This window comes from Lipotes vexillifer, unplaced genomic scaffold (genome assembly GCF_000442215.2).
Source record: "Lipotes vexillifer unplaced genomic scaffold, Lipotes_vexillifer_v1.1 scaffold584, whole genome shotgun sequence".
Lineage (NCBI taxonomy): Eukaryota > Metazoa > Chordata > Mammalia > Artiodactyla > Lipotidae > Lipotes > Lipotes vexillifer.
In genome coordinates, this window is record NW_006783036.1 from 1,175,494 (window position 1) to 1,187,080 (window position 11,587).

Sequence of the window (11,587 nt, forward strand, 5' to 3'; positions counted from 1 at the left end):
GGGGGGGGGCGGCAAACGCTGCGCCGGCCCGCTCCCCTCGCCACCTGCGGGCCCAGGAGCGCAGGGAGGCTCCTACGAGAGAACACGGGAGCGAGCGCGCTGCGGAGGGACAGGAGCGCGCGGGGGAGGGCCGCCGCCCGCGCCCCCCTCGCGTGGCCCGCTTAGGCCCAGTGGATGCCCAGGGGAGGATGCCCAGGGGCCGTTAGGAAACACTGCGTAGGGCTCCCCTTGGGAGCGCGGAACTGAGCAAATGAGATAGATTGCTTCATTCATGCTTTGTCTGCCCGTCTTAGACCCAACTGTCCTTCAAATCAACCAAAAGAAGGGAATGTGTGTTTCACAGAGAGCCTCGGCGTGGACCCCAGCACACAGCAGGGTCTGAAGGAGACGCAGCCCGGCGCCGGGGCAGGGAGAGCGGCGGGGAGCAGGGAGCTGACCTTCAGAGACGGGCTGGCTCCCCGGGAGGCTGGTATAAGTGTGCATGTCTTTTTCTACGTCAAGAAGGTAGGCAGGAAGGAGAGAAGAACAAGCAAGAGCCGATCAGAAAACAGAAAGCAAGACGGACTAAGTCACGTGGGTTTCTTCAGCGCACTGCGCCCAACGCGGAACACCAACTCCACTTCCGTGGAAGGACAGCTGCTGAAGTGCGGAAGTTTAGGTGGAAAGATCCAGAATAGGCTAAGCGCTCCGCAAGCTCCAGGAGGAGGGTCATCCCCGCAGACCCTGGGGGCTGTGGTGCTGGGCGGGCAACGCTCCAGGCATCGGGGAATCGGGCCGATGCCAGCTGCCGCCGGAGCCTTACCCCTGACCCGAGTACGACAGGAAGGGAAACGTACAGAAGGGCAGAGTCCCCGCTTGTTTTACACGTTAAGCCCCATTCTGGTGAGCTCCTACAGCCACTCACTAAACACAAGCCCCTGCCACGGCTGAGCGGGACGGCCCACAGACCTCGAGAGTCACCCAGGCCGGTGCCACACGGCACTCACCTCCAGGAGGGAAGCCTTCCGTGAGCATCTGCACGGCGGCAATGCGCGTGACCTCGACCTCGTGGCGATTGTCCCCGTCCAGAAGCAGGTACCTGCAGCAAACAAAGGGTGTCCACACCACGTCACTTCAGGCTCGGAGCAACAGAGCGTCAGTGCCGCGCAGCACCCACTTTTACCTCTGGTTGCTGGAAAGACGACAGACCATCGTGTCTGGCTTCTCCGAGTTTCCAAAAGTTACCAGGAAGGTGGCTCCTGGGGATGAAAACCAGACATGAGGACCCGGTAGCTCCCTTCTCACCTCCCCTTCCAGGCCAGCCCACCAGGGGACACGCACAGAGGACAAAAGGAAAGCAAGACAGGTGGCAGCTCTGTTCTGTGGGGCCCTCAGCTGAGGTGGAAAGGCCGTGACGGGGTTGGGATTCAACAGCGGAAATAAAAGGCGCTGCCTGGGGCTCCCAGGGACCTTACCTCCCAAGGGCCTGGATCACAGGGCGCCGACCCTCCCCCAGTGCTCAGGGGCCACTGGGCAGCACCACCCGCCCTGCTGCCAGGAGGGGGAGGGGGAGGGGGCCCACAGGCCAGGGTGGGGCGGGGCTAGGCTGCCAAGGCCCGGGAGGGGGCAGCAGGCACGGGGAAGGGCAGCAGGCAGGGGGAGGGGGCAGCAGGCAGGGGGAGGGGGCAGCAGGCACGGGGAGAGAGCTGCCCTCTCACCACCACCATGTCCCAGGACGGCGGGGGCCGCACCTGGAGTCCCAACCAGTGGTCCCAAGCCTGCAGCAGGCGCCCTGCAGAGACAGAGGCCAGGCAGGGCGTCACAGCATCGCAGCCACCACACGACAGACACAAGGCCCCAGGTGCTCACCACTCAGGAGCAGCTTGAGCTGCTTGTCGTAGAACTCGGCCTCCCGGTGGGACACCAGGGCGCACTCGGCGCACTGCCGCACGGGGTCCACGAAGCACATGCGCCGCAGCGCCACCTTCTGGCTGCAGCACTTGTCGCAGAAGCACTTCCCACACCGGCGACAGTGGTGCTGCAGACGCAGGGCAGGCAGTGAGGACCCCCGGAGACCCACGCCACCGGCATCCACGACCAGATGCCTCGAGGGTCCCAACGGTTTCCCAGCGGCCGGAACCCTGCCTACTGACCAGGCTGCCACTGTCGCCGGGGCTCCGCGACAGACAGCGCCCACTCCCACCCCCCCCCCCCCCCCCACCCTCCCGCCCCACCGCAGCTCACCTTCCTGGTGAGGAAGTCAAACTTGGTGTCGCACTGCATGCACCTCGGGCACTAGGAGAGAAGGCGACAGGGCATCAGGACCCGGCTGCCGAGGCCACGCGGTCAGCTCCTCAGGGAGCCCCGCCCTGTCACCAGAACCCAGGATCGGCTGTGAGATGATGCGATGCCGCAGCAGAAAGTGATCTACACCGGGTCCCCGCGTGGAGAAGCGCAGTGGGTCTGCTGAGCTGGGGCAGCGTCCAGCTAGCAAGGGTGCTACCAGCCCCAAATGCCCGGGGCTCAGCGGGGAGGCTGGGGACAGTGCTCCAGGGGCAGGCCGAGGTCCAGGGCCGGAAACGGCCACATTATCACCAAACCAACCAACCACGCAGAGGACCTCAGACCTCTTATCTGACAGAGCGAGGGCTTCTTCCCATCCTGGCACCAATGCAGACAGGCTGTCCCCGCACCACCAAGGCTCAGCCTCCACGGTGGAAAAGCTGCTGCTGGACACATGTGCCACCTCACCCCAATGACACGGTGACAGCAAAATGCCACTGTCAGGGAGCCAGACACCCTGACCACCACGCGATCCGAACCCAGCCAGTCCCCAGTCAGTCCTGGCCAACACGGCCTGACCCCAGTGTCCTGCCCTTCGTCCTCACTGCCTGGCTTCAATCTGGGCAGCCAGAACCCACTTGCCGCCCGGGCTTTGTTCCCCATCCTCCCCGTTCTGCCAACGCAGTGCTTGACCTTGACCGCTGCTCTGCACCCACCCCACCCCACCCCCCCGCCCCCAGGCCTACGCCTGCAGCCGCGTCTGTTGCTCTGAGGAAATGCACAGCAGGTGCCAGGGCCCACCATGGGGCCGGGACCCTGAGGAAGCTTATGGAAGGAGCCTGGCATCCACACGCAGTGTTGCCCTTCTCCGTGGGAGGGCAGGCGTCCAGGCTGGCCCGAGCCCACCCAGCTCTACGCGGCCACGGCCCCACCCTGGGCTGGTGTCTAAGCGTTCTGAGATCCCATGATTGATGTTTCCTTATTTTCTCTTTGCTCTTATGCTGCTTTCTGGGCTGGGACACAGGGCCTGGCCCACCTTGGCCCTCCAGAACCATCCACAGAGTCCCTGCCGGCTTCAGGCACGAGCCGGCTAATCACAGCGCAGCTGCTTCCACCAGTCCCTGCCACTGCCTCTCGCTGTCAGTTCTGGAATGTTCCGTGTGTTTGGCCCTCGGGCCTCCACCCATGGCAGGGCATCTGTGTGCCACGCTCTCCTGTGACCTCACACATCTGCCAGCCACAGAATCCACTGGATGTGGGGAAAGCTGGCGGGACCACCAGCGTCAGGCCAGGCTCTAGTGTGAAAGCTGCCTCCCGAGTCTATGCGTGTCCTGCACCCACGGCGGGGACATGGAGCCCAGGGCTGCCCCACTCTCGCCAGGAGGCTCGCATCTACATAACTGAGAGACCAATTTCTAAACTAAGACCACAGCAGAATTTAACATTTGCTCCCGGGGCTTCCCTGGTGGTGCAGTGGCTAAGAAGCCGCCTGCCAATGCAGGGAATGAGGCTTTGAGCCCTGGTCCGGGAAGATCCCACATGCTGCGAAGCAACGAAGCCCGTGGGCCACAAATACTGAGCCTGTGCTCCAGAGCCCGTGAGCCACAACTACTGACTGTACATGTCACAACTACTAAGCCCATGTACCACAACTACTGAGCCTGCGCTCTAGAGCCCCTGAGCCACAACTACTGAGCTCATGTGCCACAACTACTGAGTCTGAGCTCTAGAGCCCATGAGCCACAACTACTGAGCCCACATGCCACAACTACTGAGCCCACACGCCACAACTACTGAGCCTGCATGCCACAACTACTGAAGCCTGCGTGCCTAGAGCCCGTGCTCTGCAACAAGAGAAGCCACCGTAATGAGAAGCCTGCGCACTACAATGAAGAACAGCCCCTGCTCGCCGCAACTAGAGAAAGACCGCGCGCAGCAACGAAGATCCAACGCAGCCAAAAATAAATAAATAAAATAAATTTTTTAAATAAATAAAATTCCCTCCCTTAAAAACATTAGTGATCTAGAAGTTTTGTATTAATCTAAATAACCAACGAGGTTATTCAGAAAACTTACAGGCTTTTAAATAAAGTAAGTTTCCTGTGGATTATATAAAAGATGATTTTAAAGTTATCCAGAAAACAATTTGATATGAAAACAGAATTAAATAAGGAAACAAAGCAACTGGTGAAGACATGAGAGTAAAATTACCACCAAAGAACTCACACCTTGTCTGATAAACCAGCTGCATCGAAAGGAAATGAAAAGCCCAGGCCGAGGCCCAGCACTGGGCCCCGTGCACCTGACCTGGACCCAGAGGCTCTGGGGTTCTGGGAAACCACTGTCTGGGGAGACAGAGTCCAGAAACCAGGTGTGAGCAACCCACCTGCACCATGTGTGACAAAAGCTGCCTGGGTTCCAGCCTCGCAGACCACGTCGCACCCAGGCCTGTGTCACTGCGGCATCGCTAGGGTGGGCTGGGGCTGGCATCACAGACAGGCACACTTGCAAGGGAGAACCGGGACGCACAGGAGCTCAGTGAGGGCCCTGCGTGCGAGGTGTAGGTTAAGGCACAGACACACACAGCACACGCAGACAGGCACAGAGACACAGACACACAAGCAGATGCTGCCTGATCCTCCGTGGGCTGCCCCAGGCCGCTCCCTACCCGCCAGGACGGGCGGTAGGACCAGCAGGGCCGTCCTCGTCCTCGAGTGAAACTGTGTCAACGGTGGGGCCTCCAGCCCACCACCAGGGCCCCTGCGCTCACCCCCAGGACTCCTGCCCCGCAGTTGGGAGGAAGCTGGTGGTAAGGGTGGCCTCCACAGGGTCCCCTGGACGCCTACGAGAGGACAGGGGAGCCAGGGGGCGGCACAGACAGCCTCTAGTGCAACACCCGACCCCGAGGCACTCCCGGCTGCAGCCCCAGGGTCAGAGCCCAGCGGCCTCAACCCCTCGCCAGGCCAGGAAAGCAACAACTGACTCATGCCCACCCTGCCGACGCAGGAGAATTCAGACGAGGTTGGGGGTGTGCTTTCTGGTGGGGAAGTGAGGAGATTACAAGCAATCAAAGGAGAAACCAGAAACGGCCACAGGAAGCCAGGCCCAGATGGAAGACTTCAGGGCAGAAGGGGCCTTCGGGGATCGTGGGGTCCAACCCGGCACGCAGCCGAGGGCAGAGGCTGGGCCACAGGGCTGCTTGGAGACCCGCGGTCTCTGGCGACCTGCTGTCCGACTCCAGCACAGGGAGCCCTGGGGGTGCCCAGGGCAGCGCATCAGGACGGCCGACAGGGCATCTCCCCTCAAAGTAGAATAGTCGGAAGAGAGAGTTTGGAGAGTTTAAAGGAGTATTTAAAAAGATGTTACTATAAAAAGAACAGGGCTTCCCTGGCGGTGCAGTGGTTGGGAGTACCCCTGCCGATGCAGGGTGCCCTGGTCCGGGAGGGTCTCGCATGCCGCGGAGCGGCTGGGCCCGTGGGCCATGGCCGCTGGGCCTGCGCGTCTGGGGCCTGTGCTCCGTGGCGGGAGAGGCCGCAGCGGTGAGAGGCCCGCGTACCGCTAAAAGAAACAAAAAAAAACCAAAAAAAACAAACAAACAAAAAAAAGAGGTGGTTAATTTCTCACTGATGGTGGGTCTGGAGCGGCAAAGGACAGTCACGCCTCCTCCCACACTGTCCTTGGCGGCGCTGGGAGAGACAACGCCTGCCCGGCTGCGCCTGGCTCACATGCTAGACCGTTTCTCAGGCTACGAGGGGACTTCCCTGGTGGTCCAGTGGGTAAGACCCTGGGCTCCCATCACAGGGGACCCAGGTTCGATCCCTGGTTGGGGAACTAGATCCCGCGTGCATGCTGCAACTCAGACCCGGCACAGCCGAAACAAACAAGCAAATAAATAAATAAATTTTTTTTTTAAAAAGCTTCCTCCTCCCAGAGGCCGTGCTCCTCAACAAGAGAAGCCACCGCAATGAGAAGCCCGCGCACCACAACGAAGAGCAGACCCCGCTCGCCGCAACTAGAGAAAGCCCACCCGCAGCAACAAACACCCAACACAGCCAAAAATAAATAAATTAAAAAGAAAAAGCTTCCTCAAAAATAAATAAATCATAAAAATAAGTTATAAAATTACATGTATTACTGTATCTTTGTTGAAAGACAACGGTTTTTAAAGAGTAAAAGCATAACTCCTACAAATATAAAATGAACCCATGTCAAAGATTTAACTCATGGACTTCCCTGGTGACGCAGTGGTTAAGAATCCGCCTGCCAATGCAGGAGACGTGGGTTCGAGCCCTGGTCCGGGAAGATCCCACATGCCGCAGGGCAGCTAAGCCCGTGTGCCACAACTACTGAGCTTGTGCTCTAGAGCCCGCGAGCCACAGCTACTGAAGCCCGCGTGCCTAGAGCCTGTGCTCTGCAACAAGAGAAGCCACTGCAATGAGAAGCCCACACACTGCAACGAAGAGTAGCCCCCGCTCGCTGCAACTAGAGAAAGTCCGTGCACAGCAACAAAGACCCAACGCAGCCAAAAATTAATTAATTAAAATAAATTTTTTAAAAAAGATTTAACTCATTAACTAATGAGGGAACCGATAAGATGTTAGAAACCAGCTCACGGGACGAAGAGCAGACACACAGCAGCCCCGGGAACGAGACGAATTTGACAACAGATGCTTTCACGGGGGTGGGTGGGGCACCTGAGGGAAGGAGCGGCAGGGACAGAACACCTCCAAGGACAAAGCCCAGAGCCATCAAACAGGGAGCAGCAGGTGCAGACACCACATCCCAGGAAGGAGAGGCTGCCACTGCCCGTGTCCTGCAGGACGGCCAGGAACCCGCCTTCTCCCAACACTGGCAGCAGCACCCCGCCGGCCTGAGCGGCCGTGGGCAGCTCTCCTGGCTCCTGACCACGGGGACCCGCCTGGGATCCCGGAGGCCACGAGACCAGAGACCGGGGACGCCGCCCACAGTGCTCTGGGAACACGTCCTGCAAAGGGCCCCCTCCCCTCTTGCCCTAGAGAAGACTAACAGACACCCCTGTCCACCCACCACAAGCCACACGCGGACTGCAGATGGGACTGGCTGACACATCCATCGGAACAAAGCGCCCACGAACTGGACTTGGTAAAACCTTCATTAATCTCTCCTTCCTTCAGGGCCTTGAACTCTGACCCACCCCGTAGCCTGAGACAGGCTGTCCTGGGGTGATGCACCCCCTGATCCGCTGCCAGATCACACCACCTGCCCCTCCCACCCCATTCCCTCCTAGCCTGGGCTGCCCCTCCCATGGAGCAAGCCCCTGCCACCTGCCCTTGGAGAGCTCACAGGGCCCTGGGCCGGACCTCCCCCCACAGTGACCCTGTGGGACACAAATCTCTCCTCACCTTGTTTTTGTTTGACACACTTGTGCTCTCTCCTCCCCGGTTCTGCATCTGCAGAGCATCTGACATCAGTGACAGTGCAGAGCCATTGTCATCACTGGCTATACCCAGCGCCCAGGACAGGAAGAAAGGGGATGCAAAACTGCATGGATTCTAACAATAAAATTCAGTATTTTGGGCTACTTGTAGCAAGTCCTTATGGCTGTGTGCCCAGACAGCCCACCCCTAAGGCCACTATCCTGGTCATGGGACACTCGGACGGCAGCCACACGAAGCACAAGCTATTCCCAGGCCCTCCTTGTCCCGCCACTGCCTCCCCACCTCACAAGCTCCCAGGGGCACAGACACACCAGGAAAGAGAGTCTCAGTTATTTCTGGGGCAGGAACCCCTCTGAGAAGCTGAGAGCTACAGATGTACCCACATGCCCACAGATGTTTTCCAACATCTGTAAGGGATGCCCCTGTGGGCCCCAGCTACCAAGCTGGCACAGGGTCAGGCACTGAGTAAAGAGTTGATAGGGCTTCCTTGGTGGTGCAGTGGTTAAGAACCTGCCTGCCAATGCAGGGGACACGGGTTTGAGCCCTGGTCCAGGAAGATCCCACATGCTGCGGAGCAGCTAAGCCCTTGTGCCACAACTACTGAGCCTGCGCTCCAGAGCCCACGAGCCACAACCACTGAGCCCACGAGCCACAACTACTGAGCCCACAAGCCACAACTACTGAGCCCACATGCCACAACTACTGAGCCCACACGCCTAGAGTCCGCGCACCGCAACGAAGACCCAATGCAGCCAAAAATTAATTAATTAATTATTTAAAAAAATGAATCCCACTTTGATAATGGCAACACAATGAGAAAACCACATGTAAATAAATTTAAAAGAAAAGAACAAAGAGTTGATAGATGGGCAACAGGTTGGCCTCTGATGGACCCAGCAGAAGACAGCCGGGACGAAGAACACATGACGGCTGCACAAAACCGTGACACTCATCCACCCACAGCTGAGTGCAGGGGTGGGTGAAGCTGAGGACAGCATGTCGCCCCCTGCCATGCTCCACCTATGCCCCGCCACCACCCATCCCAAACCACAAGTAAACCTACTTCTCAGCACTGGTATCTCCACGCTTGAGTCCCCTCCCCACACACCAGGGTCGTGGGTCCCAGAGGCACTGGGCAGGCCGAGTGCCGCCAAGCCGAGCAAGCAGCAGGGCAAAGCCACTGCAACCAAGGCCAGACTTGGTCCCGACGCTCCCAGCCCAAACTGCCCCACTCCAAGTTTCTTTTCCTCCCGACACTTCCTTTGGTCACTTCTGGACTCTGGGACATTCCCCAGTACATTTCAACATGCACTTTCTCAAAGTCAGAGGAGAAACTGTCCACGGTCACTTGGAGGCTTCCTCCCCGCTCTGAGCTCCCTCCGCCTCTAGGACCTTCTTTGGCTGCTCAGATGGCAAACTGGGGGCGTGTTTCTGGAAGGCACCCCGCCATCCTTCTAACACGAGAACGAAACTTCCGTTACAGGAAGGAGTGCCACGCTGATCCCAGCACTCCCACCCACCCTGATCGCTTTCCCGAGAGCCCCCAGACAGGCGGGCAGGGCCCCAGACGCACCTCAACACCAGACCTGCAAAGAAAGACAACACATGCAGTACAACCTGCGAAACAATCATTCCAGCAAAGAGCAAGGGGCCCTGAAGAGGGCTGGCAGGGGACACCCAGAGGTTAACTGAAGAGCAGCTCGCGGGCTGCAGGGGCAAACTGCACATTGTCCAGAGGGGTGTTCTCCCGCACACACGGTCCCTAAGGAGGTGGACATATCCCTGCTGTGAGCATTTCATCGGGGATCAATCAGGGGAAAAAATGTCTAAAGAGGGTCCTCGGGGGACAACAGTGGAAAAAGACTGACACTCTGACCTGGCCTCGAGGACACGCTTGGTGCCCACTCAGTGAAGTGGAGATGCTGCAGACACAGTATGTCCCTGTCCCAGCTCCCCTCCCCCGCCGTGGAATAGACCAACTCGCCTCTAGCTCCTGCCCTCACCTGCCTCCTTCCAGGTCAGGCTGTGCGGTTCTAACTTCTCTTCGAACCTTGATAACACCTGCCCGGCTCCCTCACTGATGCAGTTAAAAGAGCTCCGGAACATGCATTCACTTAGGAGTATGAGAGTCGTGATATTACCTTTTTTCTCTTTAATCACCTTTTAACAGCACTAACCAAGGAGACCACGCGAGAAAAGGTACGTTCTGTGATTTCAAAGACTGCAAACGCCAGGAGGAAAAATGCAGAAGAGAAAGAGCACAGACAGGGCGACCAGAAACCCAAGAGGAAGGGAGGACGTGGCCTGGGCCAGCTCAGTGACCCGCCTGCGCGCCAACATCTCGCCCTCTCTGTGCACTGACCTGCAGGGACTCGGTGACCAGGAGATGGGAAGAAAGGGCAGCCCTGGCAGGACGGCGCTGAGATCTCCCCATGGTTGGCCCAACCGCCCCTCCGAGCTCTGGTCGCTTCACCGCCAGTGCCCTGAAAACACCTGATCGCATCCCCCCCTTCGCCTCTCCCTGCAAAAAAAACGTGCCGCCTGCAACCGTGATTCTACGGGGAGGAAGGAAAAGTGGTCAATCAGAATGCTGGAAGGAGATGCAACTTAAAGCATTTTCAAAAATCGTGCTACTGGGCTTCCCTGGTGGCGCAGTGGTTGAGAGTCCGCCTGCCGATGCAGGGGACACGGGTTCGTGCCCCGGGAGGATCCCACATGCCGCGGAGCGGCTGGGCCCGTGAGCCATGGCCGCTGAGCCTGCGCGTCCGGAGCCTGTGCTCCGCAACGGGAGAGGCCACGACAGTGAGAGGCCCGCGTAAAAAAAATTTTTTTTAAAAAATCGTGCTACTTTTATGTCTCTGGGACGTCTGTGATTTACAGGAATGCGGTAAGTTTTTCCGCCTGGCTTAGCATAGCTGAGAATAACCGGCTTATGGGATCCAGTCCAAACCCTGTGGCACAGCACAAAAGGGCCTTCAGAGGTTCCGCCCCCACCCCACCCACGGGAGAGCTCACGCCCCACCCCGCCCCTCACTTCTGGGCGCAGGTGCAGCTCCCCAGGCAGGACGCCCTCCAGACGCCCCACCTGGACACGCATACTCACCCCCAAGACTCCCTCAGACACCACCGCCAGGCAATCCACACAGCGAGAGTCCCCTACACAGAGCGCTGATTATAAACAAACAAACACGGGCCTCCTCTCTCCCTCGCGGGAGGGGGTCGCAACTGTATCAAAGGTTCCAGCCCAGCAGCTCGACCAATGGATGTGGCGGAATCCACAGATGACCTCGCAGCTGGGCAAAGCCCGGGTCGTATCAGGAAGGGAGATCTGTGAGGGGTCACAGGAACCTCGGGGGGCAGTTTCTTAAGAGCGGGGTAGACTGGGGGCCCCGCGAAAGGGAACCAGGCCAGGCACAGTACCCGTGGCCCGGGACGGCTGGAGCCCGGGGGCTCCGCTAGGGCGCGGAGCAGGGGTCCCGAGGGCGGCCGGGTTTGGGGTTGGGGAGGACAGAGGGGCCGGAGGAGGCAGTTCCGGGGCCGGGGTGCGCGGGGAGCGGAGAGCGGGTCGGGCTGCGGAGGGGCGTCGGGGAGGCAGGGCGGGCCCGGGGAGCCGACGCGGGGCGCGGACGCCGGGAGGTTCGGGGGCACGGGGAGGGGACAGGGGGCGCGGACCCGGTCCCGGGGCTGACGGGTGTCCGCGACCTACCTCCTTGTCCGGGACCCACTGCGGCTCCTCTAGGCCGAACGGGCTGCCGAAGGCGCGGTGCTCTGGCACCATACGCAGGCCGCTGGGGGAGCGCACCAGCTTCTTGGCGTCGCGGCGCGCGGCCACCTCGGAGGACATGACGCCGCCCCAGCGCTCGCCCGCCGCCCGCTACCGGGCCCTAGCCCCCCGGGAGCCCCGCCCC

General features: G+C 59.7%; 1 protein-coding gene across 2 annotated transcripts in view; it reads right to left on the reverse strand.

The window, feature by feature from the left end:
* ZFYVE21 (zinc finger FYVE-type containing 21) overlaps positions 1-11,523 on the reverse strand; it is a 13,202-nt gene extending 1,679 nt beyond the window's left edge. Inside the window, exons 1-6 of one of the 2 annotated variants that reach the window (XM_007455592.1) lie at positions 11,386-11,523; positions 2,224-2,274; positions 1,849-2,017; positions 1,163-1,238; positions 987-1,078; positions 438-491 (exon numbers count right to left, since the gene is read on the reverse strand). In XM_007455592.1, the coding sequence (XP_007455654.1) occupies positions 438-491; positions 987-1,078; positions 1,163-1,238; positions 1,849-2,017; positions 2,224-2,274; positions 11,386-11,523 (580 nt within the window). The remainder of the gene's footprint in view (positions 1-437; positions 492-986; positions 1,079-1,162; positions 1,239-1,848; positions 2,018-2,223; positions 2,275-11,385) is intronic. The other variant, XM_007455593.1, reaches the window with a different exon arrangement.
* Between the last annotated feature and the right edge of the window lie 64 nt (positions 11,524-11,587).